The 22,392-nt window shown below is 38.3% G+C and overlaps 1 protein-coding gene across 3 annotated transcripts in view; it reads right to left on the bottom strand.

The window, feature by feature from the left end:
* The window catches only part of satb2 (SATB homeobox 2), a 49,293-nt gene extending 31,730 nt beyond the window's left edge, over positions 1–17,563 (bottom strand). Inside the window, exons 1-4 of one of the 3 annotated variants that reach the window (XM_060929487.1) lie at positions 17,529–17,563; positions 15,865–16,071; positions 5,642–5,860; positions 1,212–1,394 (exon numbers count right to left, since the gene is read on the bottom strand). In XM_060929487.1, the coding sequence (XP_060785470.1) occupies positions 1,212–1,394; positions 5,642–5,816 (358 nt within the window). In that variant the 5' untranslated portion in view covers positions 5,817–5,860; positions 15,865–16,071; positions 17,529–17,563. Of the gene's footprint in view, positions 1–1,211; positions 1,395–5,641; positions 5,861–15,864; positions 16,691–17,528 lie in introns of those variants that run through there. The other 2 variants (XM_060929488.1, XM_060929486.1) reach the window with 2 other exon arrangements.
* Between the last annotated feature and the right edge of the window lie 4,829 nt (positions 17,564–22,392).

Raw genomic sequence — 22,392 nt, 5'->3', positions numbered from 1 at the left:
TCTGCATACTTTACAGCACACATATAAACCTTTTACTCTTCTTGGAGATGCCAACCATATGTATAACAATAAATTAAAATGTTATTATAATCTGTCTTTTGCTTGCATACTTATAAACAATTTGAGTATCTCTCTCTCTCTGTCTCTCACACACACACACACACACACACACACACACACACACACACACACACACACACACACACACGATGGAACGTTAGATATATTATGCAACTACCGGAGGCATCACGCACACGCAACAGAATCAGCATCCCAACCACACACAAATGTTTGTCTTACTGTTCTTGTGAAGAACTTCCATTGATATAATTATTAATGCAGCTAATTAATGCTGCTAACCCTTACCTTAACCTCTGTAACAAAAAGGAAACATTTTAGCTCTTCTTTTTTTTAATAAAGCTGCATATTTTGTAAAAACAAAAGCAAGCAAACAAAACAACAGCTACAAAAAACCCACCACCACCATCACCAACACATAAACACCACCACCAACAACACACCACCTCCACCAGTCATCAAGTCAATTTATTTGTATAGCGCTTTTAATAATAGACATTGTCACCAAGCAGCTTTACAGAAAAATAAAGATTTTAAACTATCATCACCACCACTACCAACACCACCACTACCACCATCATCACCACCACCACCAACACACCAAAACCAACACCAACACACCAACACCACCGCCACCAACACCAACACTACCAACACCACCAACACCACCACCACCACTACTACTACTACTAACAACAACAACAACCAGTCTTTTTTGAGAGGACCAGACAAATATCCCCACAAGGTCAAAACTATTGGACTGTGTGATTCAGACTCCATTTGTAATAACTCTGAATGAGCTCATCATCCTGATTCCTACATCTCTCCCTTTCAGGTAAAACATAAAGGCATGTTTTTGTCATACGAGTCTGTATATAAAATCGGATTAAATAATCTGATACAAAATCTAATTGCCTAACCTCGAATCAGTCAATTATTAGTGGGTCATTTAAACTTCAGACAAGCTCTGCTCTGAAGTCAGATGAACCTTTCAGGTGGACTATAGACCTTCTTTTGTAGACTATAGCCTACACATGTAAAGTCAGCTCCACTTAACCAGAATGAACTATAATCAGTGTAAACTGAGCTTAGATCAATGTAAAAAAAAGTGTGACTTCCACTGGTGGACTCACCCTGTGCCTGGGCTGCTGAGCTGTGGGAGTAGCCAAGGGCAAGCAGCGCCGTCTCTACCAGCTGAGTGAAGAGAATGTCCTTCCTGACCAGCACAAACTCTGCATGCTCCTCTCGGCCCTCCCCCTCCACCACCATTCCTCCATCCACCTGCTCTACGACGCAGAACACGGGAATCATCAGACCTGCTGAGACAAAGTGAGAGAGATTATGAGAGAGTTTGTGACTACACCTGTTTCTGAACACTTGGCACAGGTCTTCAATGCATAAATGCTTAATGATTAATAGGTTTATCGTAACATTTTTAATGATGATCAGAGTTGGCTAGTTGCCATGCAAATAATCATTTTTTTTTATCAAACCATCCCCAGATGAATTATCAAGCATTGCTCTGTTTCTGTTTTACAAGCCGAACTGATAACTCTTTAAGTTAGATGGATAATAGTCGAAGGTTATGTTGTTAATTTAATTCATTAGACATTGCAACAGATATGCAAACTTTACCCTTTCTCAGTGTTGACTGTTCTTCTGCACAGTTTCATGAGCTCTGCTGCCTCACTTGGGTGAATATAAACTTTTGTTCCTCCTTGTAAAACCTGCTCCCATTTAAAGCATTTTCCCTGCTGTGCTTTGTTCTACAGCCTTCTGGTGGCTTAAATTAATTAAAGAAATAAGGGTTTGAAAGCGTCGGGCAAACCATACCACTAATAATAACAGCCAAGTAGAGTTGGCAACACACACTCTCTCTCTCTCTCTCTCTCTCTCTCTCTCTCTGTCGTTTTGTCCCACACACATGCACTGCAAAAATATAGAGAGGCTTGGTGTGGTGTGGTTTGGTGTGGTGCTAAATGTATATAGCCTCTCTTCTCTTCGTCTCTTTACACCAAGTTAAAAAAAAAAGGTGTTGACTTGTTGCAACCTTTTTTTTATTTTCAGTTTGGTGCATTTTTTGTTACTTCGATCCAAGGTTTCATTTTTTTCAGTGTATTTAGGACCTGACTGAAAAAAAAAATCTTTGGTGTGATGTTCCTATGCATTAAAATAATAACATATATGGATGATACTTTATATGAATAATAATATGTACTGTATATATAGCACCTGACCAAGCCTCTTGTTTTAATCAATCAGCTCCTATATTTCTATTTCCTCTCCATTAATCAAACCAGCTCCCAATTCACAATCTCAAATGCTCTTACGGAATGAGTTACACTATGGGCTTGAGCCAAATCAAGTAAGTGAATTTCCCCCAACAGGGAAATATAACTGTCAACACACACCAGCTCCCAGGCCTGCTCGCTCTTCCTCTCTCTCTCTCTCTCTCTCTCTCTCTCTCTCTCTCTCTCTCTGTCTAGCACCTAAAGGTTCATCTATCAGCTTAATCTGTGCGGGCATCCGTGAGCAGTGTGTATGTGTATGGGAGTAAATCCTGTCTGTGTCTACATTCAGCTGGATTGCTATCTCTGTGTATAGCTCTGTGCATGTGTGTTATAGTAGCGTATAGTTGTGTGATTTGTGGTATACTACTGTGTTTATATACATCAAATGAAGTAATTAACCCCACTTATGATTTACTGTATATGCAGAAGTGTGTGTGTGTGTGTGTGTGTGTGTGTGTGTGTGTGTGTGTGTGTGTGTGTGTGTGTGTGTGTGGCCCTTTCCTTACTGCTCTACTGTGGTTGACAGGAAGCACACTAAGTTTCCTAGGTTCAAAGACACCCCCTCATTAGGACTAACCATCGACCCTAGCTTTCAGCACACGGGAAAGGGCCTTCTACATCTCTGATCTTCCTCATCCCTTTAAAGTGCATATCCTGGACCGATTTTTTTTTTTTTTTAATATGAAAGAATGTCCCTTTACACACTCATCCAGAAGGGTAATTTTGCACAAGGCCATCTGTCTACAGCAGAAAAAAATAAAATAACAAAACGCGTCTGGAAAAATCCCAAGGGAGTCTGGAGCCAGATTCGTGACGTCACCTGCGGAACCGCCAGCAGGCTGCGAGAGCTTGCACGGTTTCAGTGCACAGCCTGTGTAGACCAAGTTTAACAGGTAGCGATTTTGCATTGAAATATGGAATTGTCGCCTGAGCTTCTAAACCCATGGATTCATGTATCAATGCTCTTCTACAGTATCTATTGCTACATAAATCATATTTTTTCTAATTACTATTATGTATTTATATATTTCTTCATTTAGAAGAGTACTGGCTACTGTAGGAGAAAGATTTCATAAGCTACACACATGGAATCGGCTAAGCAGGGTTGTATATACATTTAATGTGTTTGACAGGTCCCAAGATCTCAAGCCCTGACACCCATATCCCTTGATACATGTGAAGTAAGTGTATTATCGCCCAGCGCTTTCATGTTGTTTACTTTTGTGTGTGTCAATAAATAACATTATCCGTGTACCACACAAACACAGGAACATCTAATTTAGAGTATAGTCTCTCTTATTTCTTACCCTGGCAACAGTCAACGTGTGAATTGCCGATTTTCTTGGTCTTTTTCTCGGCTCTGCTTGGTCCTTGGCTTTGAGGGCCTCAGTGGATGCGGCACTTCGCCTTCTGTCAGGGGAGACGAACATGGCTGGCTCCTTTGGTGACACTGACACAGATGGAGACGGTGTTGCTTTGGGCATTCTAACAGATGGAACTGCGTCTTTTTTCAGATCAAGTTGCCTCGCAAAGCCGATTTCCCACTGCAAATAGTTCTCAAAGTCGTCGGGCCTTGTGAAGTGAGCACCGCAAATAATGCTGTAGTCTGTAGCATATAGCCAATTTTTCCGGGTGCCTCGCACAAAGCGCTCCCATTCCTCTCTCATTCTCTGGTCTTTTGGAAAATGATGAGTACTAATCCCATCAAGATTGGTGTTGCTACACCCTCCTACGATACATCTGTTAACCATTTTAATAATTACGTGATAACGTTGAAGAAATTTGCAGCAAACCACCAGGTCGTTTTCTCATAAACAAACCAGCGCTGACGTAGGATTCAGAAGGAGGCGTCCCACACGTGACGTCACGAAAATCAGTGTTTCCCGGGAAATCCAAATGCCAAGTTTTTTCAGAGGCGGACCAATTCGCCTCAAATGGCTTGATTTCAACTGAATTTTTCTGGTATTGTGCAAGGTAAAAGAATTGCACAAAATGCAAAATGTGACAGATATTTGACCAAAGTTTAATATAAAATAGGAGAATTACATTGATCTTGCTCCTGAATTTACCCGTGATATGCACTTTAAAACACATGCATGCACACTGCCTCCTTTTTAGTACTTTTCTTAATAAATGCACAGATCCACAAACATTCACACATATCTTGTGCAGACTCATGCCAGTTTTTATGGTTATCTTACTGTCAAGCCAACTAGCTAATTGATATTGATTACAGGTTCACTCAATAAATATGAGAACGTACATTAAATTAAAAAAATAAATTGACTGAAATAAACAGATGTGCACAGACATACCTTGACTCGAGGATGTATAACTGAATGCTTTGTCTTTTTTGTGTTAAAAAACACGCTATGATATGCCATCTATCTAATAACAACCATGACCACTACACACAGTATTTTATTTCTGTGGTCATGCTGTGTGTACAGTATGTGTCTGTGTGCATGCATGAATCTGGGAAGTTATGATCCATGAACGACCTAGGCAAATAAATCAGACCCTTACAGTGCTACTTTATAAAGTACATTTGGTGTTATATTGTCCCCATGACACTCTGCAGGCCACATTAGTGTATAGGATGGAATTGATTCATATTGTAGGCTGTGGGTTAGCCTTTTAATCTTGCCTAATAAAAAGCTCAGAAAGACTGTAGAAGGAAATGAACAGGGAGCTATGAGATGCAACAGAACCAGCTAGTGTGTAGCTGAAGTTGGTTAGCATTGTATTCTTTTATTTTTAAGGGATTCACATGTCTGCCTAAACCTCTGATTATTTAGTCTATTAAACAAAACTGCAAAGTTGCACTGCAAAAACAATGCTGTCTTAAACAGATTGACTCTAACGTGCCCCTTAAAATAACTGAATACTCTGTCTCTCTCTCTCTCTCTCTCTCTCTCTCTCTCTCTATATATATATATATATATATATATATATATATATATATATATATATATATATATATATTGTGTGTGTGTGAGTGTGTGTGTTGATTTTCATTCATTCGTTCATCTTTAGTAATTGTTTATTCTGGTCAGAGCTGTGGTGGATCCAGAACCTATCTTGGGAACACTGGGTGTGAGGTGTGAATACACCCTGGACAGGACACCAGCTCAACAGAGAACACTATACAAGTACACATTTATATCTAGGGGCAATTTACCACAACCAGTCCACATACTGGCATGTCTTTGGGAGGTGAGAGACACAGAAGGAAAACGTGAAACTGAAATGTTGCTGCTTTGGAGTCGTACCTCCCAGGGCTCTCTGCGGAGCTCCATTGTGGCGACTGCGTGGCCCGGTAGGGCTGCCATTCAGCTCCAGACGACTTATCTTCCCTGGAGGGGGGCCACTCAGATCGGGGCTGTTAGCATTGCGGCGCTCTGGACTCTCCCGCAAATGTGGGCTCTCTCCTCCTCCACGCTCCATCCCCCTCCACAATGCAGGGGGAACACCGGCCAGGGAGTACGGACCTGACAGAGGGACAGAGATGGTCAGATAGATGGATAACCAGTACATATGCTATAAAGAGTGTTCTAAGTATCCATGCTAGGTGTATTTTCAGTTCAGTTCAGGAGTGGGTTTCCCAAAAGCCTCTTAACGTTAAGAGCATCTTAATTAGGAGAGCTAGTGTTCACTGTGATGCTCACTCTACCATTTAACGATGATCTTTGTGCTACGATGCTTTTGGGAAACCCACCCCAGCTCAGTTCAGTTCACACTGTGCTTTACTGTGTGCATGACTGTTTTAACAACGTTGCCAAAGCAAATTAATATCAAAGTTATAGACAAACAATAACAACAAATAAAGGAATAGAAAAAACAATAATGAATAAAATAAACACTAAACATGAATAGACATTAATTCAATTAACAGATGTATTCCAGAAGGAGGGCAGCACGGTGGTGTAGTGGTTAGCGCTGTGGCCTCACAGCAAGAAGGTCCGGGTTCGAGCCCTGTGGCCGGCGAGGGCCTTTCTGTGTGGAGTTTGCATGTTCTCCCCATGTCCGCGTGGGTTTCCTCCGGGTGCTCCGGTTTCCCCCACAGTCCAAAGACATGCAGGTTAGGTTAACTGGTGACTCTAAATTGACCGTAGGTGTGAATGTGAGTGTGAATGGTTGTCTGTGTCTATGTGTCAGCCCTGTGATGACCTGGCGACTTGTCCAGGGTGTACCCCGCCTTTCGCCCATAGTCAGCTGGGATAGGCTCCAGCTTGCCTGCGACCCTGTAGAACAGGATAAAGCGGCTAGAGATAATGAGATGAGATGAGATTCCAGAAGGATATGCAGTATTGAATTAATTTATAAGAAGACATAGCTATATACAATATTATAATTGGACTGGATTAGATTAAAGGTGATTTGTGTTTCTTATGTGATGGAAAGTGGATATGAACATAGCTGCCAGCCATGCACTTCCTTCATGTTTCCTGAAAACACAGCTCAGTTTGTGCTCAGTGCTCGGAGAGGAGACGTTTGGGATGATGGCTGTGAATTTGCTGTAATATTCCTGTCTGATGTGGTTATATTTTGGACAGATCAGAATGAAGTGTCTCTGTTTCTACTTCCTGTAGGTCACAGTGTATGTTGAGTCTTTGTTCTTTGGGTTTATAGATTTTAGTGTGTCTACCTTTTTTCTATTTCTAAACTATGATCCCCCATGCTGTATTTAGTCAGAATTTGTCTTTCTTTCAGGTTCTTGTTTGTCAGATATTCAACTAATTAGATTTGTCTGTTTAATGTTGAGTACGTGTTTAGCTTGGTTTGGGATTTAATTTCATTTGTCCACTGTTCAGTGTATATGTTCTTTAAATTGATTTCAAATGTATTCAGTCTGAATTTCGGGCTGTTTGAGTGTGTGTTTAGTGTGTTTGTTGGTCTTTGGCTGAGGTTGGTGAATTGTGTTGGTATAAGGATCAGGCTCAGTCATCCAGGTCATTTTGATTGTGTATTAGTCGTACATCAAACTGATGCCACTTGAACAGGTGCTGAGACAAGTCCAGTTGCTTATTAGATATCAAATTCCTAAATGCTTGAGCTACTGCCCTCAGCATGCTATATAATGCTTTCACACACAATGTACCATACTCTGGTAATGCAAATTCTGCAACAATCTTCAGTCATTCATTTTCAGGAAATGCTTTATTCTGGCCAGGGGTTGTGGTTGATCCAGATTCTATCCTAGGAACACTGGGTGGATTTATGAGGAATTACATCCAGGTGGCTGCACTAAAAAACAGTGTCCTATAGCCCACATCACCTTTCCTTAGGAGCTTATCACGGCAATCAGCAAACAGACGGGCTAAGCATCTCGTTCTGCACCAGTGTCTACAGGAAACGTAAACTATGCTTTGTGTGCATATGTGTGTTCGGGGAATGTAGCACGGGCAAAAATGTCAGTTAGATCTCCCTGGCAATTAGTTGTATCAGTAAGTGTGTGTGTGTGTGTGTGTGTGTGTGTGTGTGTGTGTGTGTGTGTGTGTGTGTGTGTGTGTGTGTGTGTGTTGTAAGTGGGGATTTTTTTTTTGTATAGCTCCACAAGGACTATTAATGATTTAATAAAATTCAACAAGAGAGTGATATTTTTCATTTGTCTCTGTTGCTGTTTTGGTCAATATTTCCTTCTATCCATAATATACTTACAGATTACCAATTCTAGTGATTACATATTCATGCACGCATGTGTGCTCCATTGGGCTAACTTCCAATGGCTCTTGTTTGTCAGCCAAACCTTTAATATTGGTAATATCCATCAGGATGAATGCCAGGCAGGGAGGCTCACCTGCCAAGTGTGAAAAAAATGAGTATTCACACACTACTAGCCAAGTGGAGGAAGAGGAGCACAATTTACATTTCACTCCGGTCACAGAAATGTTTCAAAAGGTGGGAAAGTAATTTACAGAAATGGAGTTGGAGAATATCATATAAGTGTATCAAATGACCATTGTCACTGGCGACAGGTCTGTGTGTTTTGCCATCATTTACAGAAATTATCAGATACTTTAATATGGCCCGATTTCCATTAGTGAAACATTTTTAACAGAAGAGACTTGTGTTAAAAAAAGTGACAATGTTTATTCACTTAAGTAGAGCTATAAAGCAGCCTATTTTAAAAATATATCTTTTAAAGTCAGTTATATGTAAGTTAACACTGAAGTAGAAACATACAAAGAAAAGCTTAGACTTTCCTGTGTTTTGTGGGCTTTAAATTTGAGTGTACATTTTTACATATTGGGTGCCTGCTTTTTATCCTCCTCCTTGTCACGTCCTTACTTCCTTGTTCTTGCAGCATAACAAGAGCAAAACCCACGAATGCAATACAAATGAAATTGGTGGAGAATTACGAGCTGGGAATAAATGTTCAAAATGAATAATAAATTAAAACCATTAACCTCAGAGTCATTAAAACTCCAACTAGGGCTGTGAAGCAAGGGGCTAAATTCATTGTGGTTTAATGAGTGCAGAAAAAAGGAGGAACACTACACTTAAACGCTGTTTGAATGGAAAGAAATTATTCTGGAGACTGCTGAAAGACTGATGAGTTACACAGTACTTTCTCAAACTGGTCTTAAAGAAGACTAGAAACAAAAAAGCTACTGCTCAGTAATCAAATTGGACTCAGTGCAATGGACAGCAGCCACATTAGAAGAAGGACACACCATTTAAATTCATTGCAAGGACCTAAAACAGGAGAAATGAAAGAATTAAAATGGGAAACAAATGGAAATGTCTTAAGCATAAGCAGGAGTCAAACCAGCTGAGCAAATATACAAAAAAAAAAATCTCTGGTGTTGAATTAACAACTGCAGTGTGTGTATTCCAGCTGGACAGAAATTGACACTGTACATCTTAAATCAGCACTATAGTTGTCAGTTCTACATTGGAGATTATACTTTGTGCCAATCACTCTTTGTTAACGAGAAGACATTTGCTTAATAACTACAAGTTGCTCTTCTGGAACCTACTGAAGAGCCATTCAGCCACTTACTGAAATCTGTCACCCATAAGAGTGGTACAAAACTGGCCTCAGTTAAGTGTTAAAGGAAAAGCTTCACCATAGATCTGCTCCTTTGTTGCCATACTTCTACAGACTACAGATCCCACAGGGGCCATAAAAACCTTAATAAACACTTAACAAAACAAAGCTCGGAATCTGTAACAGGATTTAGCAGGTCTGTGAGAAGAAATAAAAACACAATGCTGTGCATGATGAGAAGGTGTGGATGAGAAGAATCAGTACGTCATGCAGCAGATTTATTTTGATGAAAGGTCCCTTTCTGAATATTTCATATATCTCTCTTTTTGCATCTTTACATCTTCATCATCACATCACCCTGGACATCTCAAATCCTTCTACCCATTGCCCTCCTTGGTGTCTCAGTGTCTTTCATCTACTTTACAGCTGATTTGAGATACTGATCCCGTTGATTTTTCTGTACCTTTGCAGTACAGCACAGGTTCTGACCTGTCTGGGTCTAATGACGCTACCACTGATCACAATCAAGAAATAGTCTGCATCTCAGTTTCCATCTGTGTGCCTATTTCTCTTTCTCTGACTCTCTATCATGCTCTACTTCTCCTCCTACCCCCTCTTCCTGAGCTACAAATATTTGACGGAGGAGATAAGTTGGATCCAAAATGATACTAGAGAAGTCATTCCATTTGAGAGATTTTAATGTTCAATGCTATAATGTTTTCTTAAATACTGTAAAAAAAAGTGTTGGTGTCATAAGCCATTCTTTAAATATTGTAAGCATATCGTCATGGCAAAGAAATCAGAAGTCAGAAATCAGATTGGCTTAGGTCAAATACAACTGGCTGTATAAAATTAAAATCATATGGTTTAGATGTAAGTCGAAAAGATATACATATGTGTGTTGTTCTGTGTATACCATATTGCACCTCAATTGAAAAGAAAACATGGGAATGTTGTGCAACTGTTATCATAATGCAATAATTGTGTGAATTTATTGGTCATGCTAAAAGCACGTATCTTCCTGATATCAGCACAATATACTACACATCAAGACACTCATGTAGATTAATGAATGCACAAGTCTCTCAGTAAGATAAACAGAATAAATCCATATCCATCTGAAGGAAATTTTACGTAGTGTGATGTTTTTTTGATCAGTGTTCAAAGTGTGTGGAAAATGAGAGATTTCATCAATGCTGCCTGTTTAAACAACAGATCACACTAACTTACACTATCTTTTATATATATATATATATATATATATATATATATATATATATATATATATATATATATATACACACCCACTGCAGACTCAATGCAAGCTACAAGCATCTGGTATGTTTAATACATGGAACAGGGCTCATGTCCTGAGAGACCATGATTTCCAAACTCCAACGATTGTACCGCAGAGGTCAGTTCCTACGCCTCTCACTCTCGTTTTACGGCTCCTGCTCACTTGTGCTCTATCTGTCCTCTTTTCTCTTTCACTCTCTCTTTCTCTCTTTCCTCTGCCACAGAGAATGGCCTCTGCCACACACAGGAAATGCAGGATAGTATAAGTGCCACACTATTGAACTCATTGTACAGTAATACTATCCATGTAAACAAGTGAGAGATGGCATCTGTGCAATCAATAGAGAAAGAGAGACAAAAAGGGAATATCTGAGGTAAACAGTACTTAAAAGCATGATAATTAATGATGGAAATTGAACAAGGTGAATCAAACGACAAACGTGAATACACATTCAAACAGTTCCAAATTCCTCAACACCATAAAACCATATGGTGATGTGACAGTATTGATAAACCCAGCTTTTCTCTGGTTCCTAATAATGAACCTAATAAATGATGATATAAACCTGGGTTCGTCCATGTTGCACTATTAGCCCATATCTATATGGTGACAATATGCTAAGGCGTTAACCTCACTGGCCAGAGAACAGTTGTGAGAGAGTCATTTATTGCAGGGTTATTAAAATATGGGCCCAGTTGGAACACTGATAAAGGATGAGTGGAGGGTCAGAGGGACATCTATGAAGGCCCCTACAGAGTCTCTTCTGTACAGGTGTGTGTTGGGAAGGAGAGGAAAGACAGATAACGACTTATCAGCTATGCATTTAGTAGCAGATCACAGCATTAAACAGAATTTCCTCATAACAAGGCAAGCAATATGGAGACCAAAACTAAAAAACAAAACAGGACATGCCCAGTACCAGAGCAATACGTACACACATGCAACTGCAAGAAGGGTGAGAAATAGGGAAGATGTTTGAAGACGTCCCTTAATCTGTGCTTTCGATCAGTATGACAAAGAGCAATAAATAATCAGGATAAGGAAGAATAGAAGAAAGACTTGACTTGGTGACATGTGTAAATGTGCCACGTGGTGAGGAAGCAGAATCGGTGGATGAGCAATGGAGGGAACGCAACAGACCTTCTTGAGACCTCATTCCACTTGCTCGTAAACATCTTATTAGGTAGTAAAAGGCAAAGAGTTGGAGGTAGGACTTTATTATGCTCTCTCATCAATTGCAAGCGTGTGTATACACAGGCAAATATAGGCAAAAACATATGTCACACCCACACACCTATAGGCCTACACGAACCACAGAACAGTCTTACTGCTCTGACACTTCCAGGGACCACACACTGACTCACAGCAGTAAGTCTTACAGTTGTCACATATGGTAGACAAGGCAGACAAGTACATGGAGCAGGGCTGTAAAATACTCACGCTTAGATATTTCTCCTATAACACAGAATGCAGTAATACTACATTCATACTGTGTCTCTGGCTAAATATTGGTACTATATAAACAAGAGACTATATAAACAACCACAGCAAAATCCACAGAACTGACAAAGATTAGGCCTCCTGAAATGACTATCAACCTTTGTATATTTAACACCAGCTTCCCTTACATCATAATGGACTAGACTGGGAAAGCAGAGCTGTTATTTACTAATTCTGTCTTAATAATAATAACCAAAGCAAATACTTATGAAATGTGATCGAGTATTAAGTGTATGATCTGCACCATTGGGCAGAGTGATCATTTAACAATAAGCATAAAACCTTCAAACAACATGGAAAAAAGAAAAAAGAAAAAGTAAAACTAATGAAGTGAGTTTCTGTAGTTCAGGTTTGAAAGTAAAACGAAGTGAGAGGCAATTTGCAAGAAGTGAAAATGCTTGACTGTAACTCAGTAACACTTGAGGTCTTGAAATAAAAATCGATGTGCAATAGTAGCCTAGGGCTGTCTAGGGCTCTCAACAAATTTGCCTTTTCTAAATTTGTTCCTCACCACCAGAATATTGTCTGAGGTGACTAAACACACACACACACACACACACACACACACACGAGTTGCGACTTCACTGTGGATTCATACTAAATTAACAGCATGGCGTCGTTTCAAATAGTATAACAAAAATATTGCGCAAAATCCCCTCAATGTGTCCAGGCACTATTTTTGACGCACTATTTAGTCCTGTAGTGTGTGTGGTTATAGTGTCTCAGGAATTGCTGTCTGCAGGTCAGACAAGCCTAGCAGAGGAAATCCTGAGACATACTTTTTGTTTTCCCTTATTCAGCAAAGGAAAAAGTCAGAGAGAGAGAGAGAGAGAGAGAGAGAGAGGTGCATAGTTTATGCGGATGAATATTGGACGCACCAGCGCCACTTCAAAATAGACAGCGATAAAATCCTCAACGCCACATACTGCTTCAGGGCAACTCTCTACTAAACATCCCTGTCTTTCACAAGCATGGGAAAAGCACAAGTGGCTTCTAAAATATAATTCATATTTCATAAACATTTATTGTATACATAAACCACATGCAATCCGATACTGAAATCTGCGCACTGCCCCATATGCTTCTGCTTTTTTCATTTGCGTGTTTACTCCAGAGTTTGTGGCACTAATACGAGTCAAACTGCCTATTGCATTTTGGTTCTATTTACATTTTAGAAATAACCCTTTCCACCATGGAGGGATAGATTAGTGTTTTCATAAGTCACCCTATAGAGTTCCTTTATATATGGTTTATCTCTTCTTCCCCGACTTCAAGAAAAAGTGATCTTTCAAAGTTAGTGGGTTTTACCAATAAAAATCTGTATATGAATAAATAAATAAAACACTATGTTACTGGTATAAGCTATATGTGCTTTTTTTAGTCGCTTATGATAAAAAAAATACGTCATTACTGCAAACGTGTTCAAAATAAAGTCCTATCAGAGAATAATGATGAACAAGATTAATAAGCAAGATGTAATTTTCATAGCATAAAATAAACCCACTAGTAATTTACATCAGGTAAACTTGTACGGAATTAAAGCTGTATTTGATTAGTTGTGAACGTGTCAAAAAAAAAAATACTTGCAGACAAAACACATCACACTCCTGTGGACGTGTGTTAATGTGTGTATTAATATGTTGTGGTTACTGGCATTCATGATGCATTAAAACTGTTTCTTAAATAAGTTTCAGTCAGAGGGATGATGAGAAGAAAACACGCCAAAATATAAATGATGATGTAGAAGGCGATGCAAAAAAAAAAAAAAAATGCTATTAAAATAGTCCAGATAGGCCTGGTGCAGTGTGTAAGCGAAAAAAAAATTAAATGAAGTAAAAAAAAAAAATAATAATAATAATATTAATTATATATATATATATATATATATATATATATATATATATATATATATATATATATAAAAGAAAAAAGGAAAGAAAGAAAGAAAGAAAGAAAGAAAGAAAGAAAGAAAGAAAGAAAGAAAGAAAGACGCATAATTTCATTCGCCTCTTTCTAAATTGTGAATATATGTCTGGGTAAAATATTCTCTCACACACACACACACACACACACACACACACACACACACACACACACACACACACACAGAGGTTGGTTTGGATGGTACAGAGTTTGGCTGTGCGCGGTGCGGTTATTCTCTACAGGGCAGAAGGTCAGTGGTGGCTGTATAAACCAAAACGCCTCTGTCTTTCTGTTTCTTTCTCTTATATTGGATATTCGTATCTTTCCAAAGTCACAGTGAAACTGTAAAAGAAAACAAACTTTACATTTTTAGATTTATACGACTAATATTGTTGGACATGGTTGGACAGCTAAGCTGTAACACTCGGCGTCTCCAAAGTGCGACATGCTGTCGAGTTCAACTCATTTGTTAGTGAGTTTTGTGCAGCTGTAATCATCTGTAACTCATGATTTCTAATGAGAAAAAAAAATACATATCTCCACAACCTCGGACACCATTCTATTACACGATTAAATGTGTTAATCCAATAATAATAATAATAATAATAATAATAATAATAATAATAATTATTATTATTATTATTATTATTATTATTATTATTATTGCTGTTGTTGTTGTTGTTGTTGTTGTTGTTATTATTATTAATATTAATAGTAGTAGTAGTAGTAGTAGTAGTAGTAGAGTCTGCTGAAACATCAGTGAAATTCATTATTGTCTCTTCTTCTTCCTCTTCTTCTTAGTAGTAGGAGTAGTAGTGCTGAAATTTCTTCCTATTATTATTATTATTATTATAAAATTAATGGAATTAATTATTTAAAAAAAGAATTAATCATTCCGTCTATAATCACTTTAATTTTTCCCACCTTACTTTATACCTTGAGCTATCAAATTATAACTTATTTATTAAACTGGGCATTTAAATATCAGTGATATTTTAATATATCAATATACTTTATTATTATTAAAAATAATAATAATAATAATAATAATAATAATAATAATAATAATAATAATAATGTCTTTCTGGGGTGTTTTGTACATATTGGTTTACGTGATAGAACAAGCCTGGGAAATTAAACTTCAGCTTGTACTGTAGACGTCAGCTTTGACACTACGATCCTGCTCGACTTAATATTTTAACAGATGTTAAATTATAATGTAACAGGAACTCTTATAACAGCCGGTAGCCGTTGTGAGTGTTAATGTTCACTAATATTAGAAGATTAACAGTAACTGAGTCCAAAGGTTCTATAGGAGTTGCATGCATGTGCTGCAATACAAAATCCGGGTACTTATCATCATTTAAAATGATCTTTAGTAGTTTTAACTGGGATAAATGAACATATTGTAGAGTATTGCCATATACTGAGCTTGCAGTTAGGCTCATGAATGCCGATCACTTGCTGTAGAAATAAAAGTGGACAGCAAAATGAACTTCCATGGAGTTGAAAGCGGCTAATGTGCACTTATACAGTACGAGCAGATGGACATAGGACGAGCAGATGGAGACTGTAGGACATTGTAGGTGTTAATTTAGCAGCAGCAGCAGCAGCAGCAGCAGCAACAACAACAACAACAACAACAACAACAACAAGAGTTGGTTTAAAATGTAACACTTTGGACATTATGGATATTGAAGACAGAGGACAAAAACAGTATGGTGCTAAAGCCTGGAGGAAATGGACAAAAGAGGATAAGTATGCTATGGAGATGAACTTACTGCTCACGGCGTGTTGGTATCGGGGCTGGCCGTTGAGAGGGCTCTGTCCATTGAGTAAAAGTAGTGAATCCAGGGCTGGGCTTCTTGCTGCTTCGTGGCTGGCTGGAATCGGCTTGTTGGTGATATCGGTGAGCTGAAATCGGCTCGGTGATATCGGCGTTTTGACACTTGTGCTCTGTGTGTGAACGCAGGACTGGAAGCCAGAGTCTAAAGCGAGGAGGCAGTAAGGATGAGTGGAGACAGAGCACAGTTAGAGAGAGAGAGAGAGAGAGAGAGAGAGAGAGAGAGAGAGAGAAGGTGTGTGTGTGTGAGAGAGAGAGAGAGAGAGAGAGAGAGAGAGAGAGAGAGAAGGTGTGTGTGTGTGTGTGTGTGTGTGTGTGTGTGTGTGTGTGAGTGAGAGAGAGAGAAGGTGTGTGTGTGTGTGTGAGAGAGAGAGAGAGAGAGAGAGAGAGAGAGAGAGAGAGAGAGAGGGTGTGTGTGTGCGTGAGAGAGAGAGAGAGAGAGAGAGAGAGAGCGAGAGTAGAAACGGAGATCCGACCAGCAAAGCGACACAAGTTCCCCGTAACGGAAGTGCGGTCTTTTTTGTCCGGCGCGAGCAACCGTGCAGCTCGCGAGCGCAAAATGCGAGGAGACAGCGCGCGATACAAACCGACCAAAAAAAAGTCCTTCTGTAGAACGCGCGGGAACACGGAAGGAAAATAACAAAGATAAGGACGTGCGGTTGTCGATTCGTTACTCAGAAGCGATCTAGCATAGCAGAAGTCTCTTCTTCGACATAAAAAGATCGCGGTTGGCCGCGCGCCGCGTGTGAGTGTGCGTCACTTTCAATCTCTCCCCGTGCCAGCGCGCGCTGACTGACAGAGCGCGCGCGCGCGCGAGACAGAGAGAGAGAGAGAGAGAGAGAGAGAGAGAGAGGTGGTGATGGTGGTGGTGATGGTGGTGGTGGTGATGGGGGAGGGGGGAGGGGGTCAGATCCAGTTTATTAATCCCATCCATGCCTTCTTGGCAATAAAATTCCATACAGTTAAACCGTGAACACTTTATTTGGTCTTTTTTTTTTGTTCGCACGATAACTGAACCGGGACACTTGAACAGCCTTTCACTATCTGAGATTAATATGTCTTTGGTTATTGAGTGCAAACATTAAGCGTCCGTCTGCATGCAAAAGCTGATATATAACTCAGGACCTACCTAATCAGAGTCTGGCAATCCTTTCCCCCCGGCAGGTTAAGGAGTAATTGGCCTTATGCAATCGGCTGTTAATATGACTTAAATCCGAGGATGATCAACTGCATGTGTTGCGCTCTATCGCCTCGCATTCACATCACAGTTAATACAAAACCATAATGCCCGTCTTTATTTATTTATTTATTTATTTACCCTGGGCACTGGTAACGTTAAAAAAATCCAGTTTGCATTTCGAGTATATTATGAAACAACATCATGCACCAAAATTGACATGAAGCATCGACCCGATATCGATCACTTTTGAAGCATCTTAAAACATTAATTATAACTTCAGCGTGTCCGGAATACGAGACTCAAAGCGTTTTCAGCTCAAAACAAAATTAGATCCCGCACTTTAAGCGCATCCTGTATAGAATAGCTAAGTGCTCCTCTGATCAGCTCACAACATCCAGCACGCTCGTGCAAAGCGACCTTACCTTCTTCAAAAGTGACTCAGATCCGCTCAGTGATTTCACAGAGCTACCCAGCTGTGAGTGCTGAGAGGTGGAAGAAGCGGACTGTGCTGTGTCTCATTCTCCAGCATCATCCAACACTACTGCCTATCCGATGATTATAGGTTATTATAAGGCGATAATAATAGGTAGGCTATGTCCACCATATGAAGACTACAAAGTATTTAGCAGCACAGAGTGGTACATTGAAGGTACTGTAGTTGTGCTGACACTGTTCCCGTCAGTTCTCACTACAGGTGCCTCACTATTATTGACGGAGAATTTACATGAATGAGCGACTGTGTTGGCGTGCGAGTGGGTCTGCGTTTACTGGAGTGATTTTTTTTCCTTCTATTACTGGGAAACGTTTTTCCCTCCTTTATCAGATACCGAGTAATCCCAACGCGATATTCTTGGGGATCCAGTAATTGCAGAGAACACACACACACACACACACACACACACACACACACACACACACACACACACACACACACACACACACACCTATAGAAATTCCAATTAATGTCGCAGATTTATTGGAGTCTATGGCAAATTTGTGTACATTTGCAATGCAAAAGTGTACCATGAATAAAACCTGAGAATAAAACACTAAATTAGGGACACAGCTTGCGTTTATGCATGGCAAAACCAGGAAATCAACGTGTTGTGGTTTCTGTTTCGTCAAAAACAAACAAACAAACAAACAAAAAAAAAACATCCAACCAAAAAAAAAAAAAAAAACCACACATCCGCCGCACATGAGTTTTTCTTGGTCATTGTGGTTAAAGTGTCCGTAAGCATGCTTGTCCAAATGGATAATCAAACTGTTAACCAGAATTAAAGCCGCTTTCTAAAAAACATTCTCACAAAAGTTTGCAAAAATAGCTCCTTGATGCTTTAATATAACAAAATAAAGTGTTTTGATTGGTCTATCAAATTAATAGGTTTCGTTTTTAATAAATAAATTAATAATAATTAATAATAATAATAATAATAATAATAATAATAATAATATTATTAATTACTGATTCATTATCCGTTCGATTATAACTGCGACTTTATTACAACATTATAACATAACATTGCATCAAAAAGATATGAAATTTCTCGTCCTTTTCGTTTTCACTAATGTTCTGAGGTAACCCCAGGCTCTGTGTTATCGATTAAACACGAAATCATCTGACAGGGAAACAGGGATAAACACGAGCGTGCTGAGTGTTTCATAAAGTCAGTCCTGAGTTGTGACCTGACTGTTTTCCAATAAAACTACCAAGCTGTAGGTTACATTAACGGCTACATTAATATTAATATTGCATCAAACGTTTTATTTTCTTTTTAAATATTTAGGCCTAATATTTCCAATTATGGGAACAAACACTGAACATAACACACGGATTCGGGCTTTGGGAATAGCTTTTAATGGATCACTATCAGAAAAGGAACACAGAGTCACAGGGATTGACGTCTACATTTTCTGCTAGATGTGTTTCATGATCCCCCCCCCCCCCCCCCCCCCGACTGACACTGGTTTAATATCAATCCCTTTAGTCACTGAGTGAGTAGCGAAACTTTAAAATAACACGCCATCGAGTTTCTGAATCGAGTTAGCGGACTAAAACTAAAGAGCAATTAATTCATCTTAGGGGCGAAAGTTAAACGAGGTCATATGCCTAGAATTATTATTATTATTATTATTATTATTATTATTATTATTATTATTATTATTATTATTATTATGTAATTAAACATAATCATCATCACCATTAATAATAATAATAATAATAATAATAATAATAATAATAATAATGTTTAATTACATAAAAATAGGACAATAATTATGTGGTGGTTTAAACACAGCGGGTACAAAACCTCTGGCTCAATATGAGCACATGAACATGAGCCTGATGAAATGGGCACAAGCTCCACATCTGTTTTTTTTTTTTTTTTAGTGTGTGTGTGTAGTTTTTTTTTTTTTTTGTCATCTGCGGCATTTTTTTTGACAATGCGTAAATACATATATACGTACATGGGTTATGGAAAGATTGAAATTAAAAAAAATTGAGTGCATAAGCTTTCTAAGGAACTACTTCTCAACCGAATTTTTATAACTGGTAAAATATGCAAGGAGAACTCAAGTAATCAGGGTCATCATTTTGTCAGCTTTTAATTTTCAAATATTTTCTGTCATCAATCCAGTATTTTATTACGGCTTTCTGACTTTCAGACTATCCGTTCAGAGTGCCGACTTCCATTTCTTTACTTGTATCTTATTTGTTGGTCTGAGGGAAACGCATGTATTATGTTTAGGAAATCCTAAATTTCAAAAATGTTCTACTTATTCTTAATGGAAACACCACATTTTTTTTTTTAAATCTACATATTATAAAGTCAGTGTTTTGACTCTCCATGCTTTAGAAGTGTCACAGTCCAGCTCTGAAGGTCAGCACACAACCTCACTGTAATATATGAAGTCTGAGTTAAATAATTATTAATGAGTGAATATTACAACGATAGTGATGAATGTGCTGAATTTGGTTGTGCGTATTAGAGGAGTAAAGACACAAATGTCTGTATGGCAGGAATGCTCGATGACCTGAAAGTGACACTATCTATATTTTTTCCATTTTTTAAAATGAATCCCATTTGCAATTCATTACTGTTAGATGTTCTTTATGTATATCTATGGATTACTGAGATTCAATATATTCAAACAGAAAAGCTGCCTTGTGTACATGCTTAAGTTAAATCTTATCCCTCTGGGGAAACCTCTGGAGAAAAGTTCTTTGAACCCAAAACTCAGAAAGGCACTCCAAGTACAGCTCTGTGAGGAAGAAAGGAATCCACAACTTAAAAAAAAAAACCCTCCATGAGGAATCCTTGAAAGGCTCTTTTTAAAGAATGTAGTGTATTTAATTAATAAAGCAAATCTAAACACTATACACCAGGATATATTTTTTATATTAGGTATAGACTACGACATTACCTTTGTAAAAATATATATTATTACATTTACAGTGTAAAAAGAGCTTATTGCACTGAAATGCCTGAAACATGTGGCTTCACTTTTTCTACTTAGTGTGATATAAAAGTTATGGAATAATAATAATAATAATAATAATAATAATAATAATAATAATAATAATAATCTTTAAATCTTAGTTATTGAGCATGTCAGGTTTTTTTTTTTCAAATGATAGGTTCCTTAGATTCATATATACAGCCCTTTAAAACAAGAAAACCCTTATCTCCATCACACTATTGTTCTGGATACTTTCCTGTTTCCTTCCTGTCCTGTCCCCTTTCTGCCTCATCAGCTGTAATGTCATGTTTTTTAATCACATGGCTTCATTACCAGCTTTGACTCAAATATTATATATACTACTCAAGGCCCAGTTCCCCAGTATCGTGTAAAGTTAAGAATAGCCTTCAAATTTGCCTTGTATGTAGTAGTGCGGGTGGTGACCCGGATGACGGACTACATTTAAGGCAGAAAGTGTGATGCACTATCACACACCACAGGAGCAGAACATGATGGTGATTTCAGCACTTCTGTCTCAAAACTGGATTGAAAATTGAAAAGTTCATTTACATAATGTGTATTTAAGGCTATTTCCCTTAATGACAAAAAAAAGTCATCAGAATTAATTTTAACAAACATTTTCTGTAGGCTAAGGACACACTAAAACGATGTTCCATGCAATATTTTTCGAGACTAGAAAGTTACATCGGGCCTAGTAACCAATTTTAAGCATGAGGTATATAACGTGAGTCACAGCTTAAGGTTTCGTTAACAGCTGTATCGACCTGACTTTATTAGACCTGCAAAAAATATATACAAGATTTATATTTACATTCACTGCATTTGGCGGATGCCCTTATTGAGAGCAAATTTAAGTGTCCCAACCTCTAGGTCTACTGAATAATATTTATCATATGAATATTCATACGATCACAAAATGACGTGATCATATGTCAGATCACAACCGATTAAAATACGTGAAAGAATCGAGTGATATTATACCTTAGCTTTTTAGGACAGAAAGATTGTCGGGAAATAGCACAATCTAGTGGTCTGTTTAGGAACCAAACCTTGAATTCAAACACACACACAAAACTATAATCATATTTTAACTATCCGTTTTAATCATAAAACATACTACAGTAAACTATATTTAATAATAAATAAAAATATTTTGCATTATTTTGCTCATAACTTTTATTCTAGTTGTATCGATTACAGAAATAGCTGTCCGAACAGAAAAGAACTTGAAAATGTTGAATCGCTAAAGCAGGGTAAAATAAATCTCGTCTACCAAATATGTTTTACATACTGATGATAAGGAAACGAAATAAAAATATATGTTTCCAACAAATTGCATTCGGCTGTGTAGCAAGAAATTAGTAAAATGCAGGCAGGCTGACATTAAAGAATAAATAAATAAATAAATAAATAAACCCCCCGAATTAAATGACAACAACAGCAGCAGCAGCAGCAGCAGCAACAACAACAACAACAACAAAATAATAATAATAATAATAATAATAATAATAATAATAATAATAAATTTGCTCCTGTTTAGATAATAAAATTCGTTCTTTCAAAATAAATAAAAGAGGTTTTTTTGAGTAGGAGGTTAATTCAATGTACTAATCTTTAGTGGGTCATCAGGGAGAGAGAGAGGGGGTGTCAGGGAGAGAGGAGGTTTTCAGGGAGAGTGGAGGTGTCAGGGAGAGTGGAGGTGTCAGGGAGAGTGGAGGTTTTCAGGGAGAGTGGAGGTGTCAGGGAGAGAGGGGGTTTTCAGGCAGAGAGGGGGTGTCAGGGAGAGAGGAGGTTTTCAGGGACAGT

The sequence above is a fragment of the Neoarius graeffei genome, chromosome 9 (genome assembly GCF_027579695.1).
Source record: "Neoarius graeffei isolate fNeoGra1 chromosome 9, fNeoGra1.pri, whole genome shotgun sequence".
Classification (NCBI taxonomy): Eukaryota; Metazoa; Chordata; class Actinopteri; order Siluriformes; family Ariidae; genus Neoarius; species Neoarius graeffei.
This window is presented reverse-complemented; position numbering and strand designations above follow the sequence as displayed.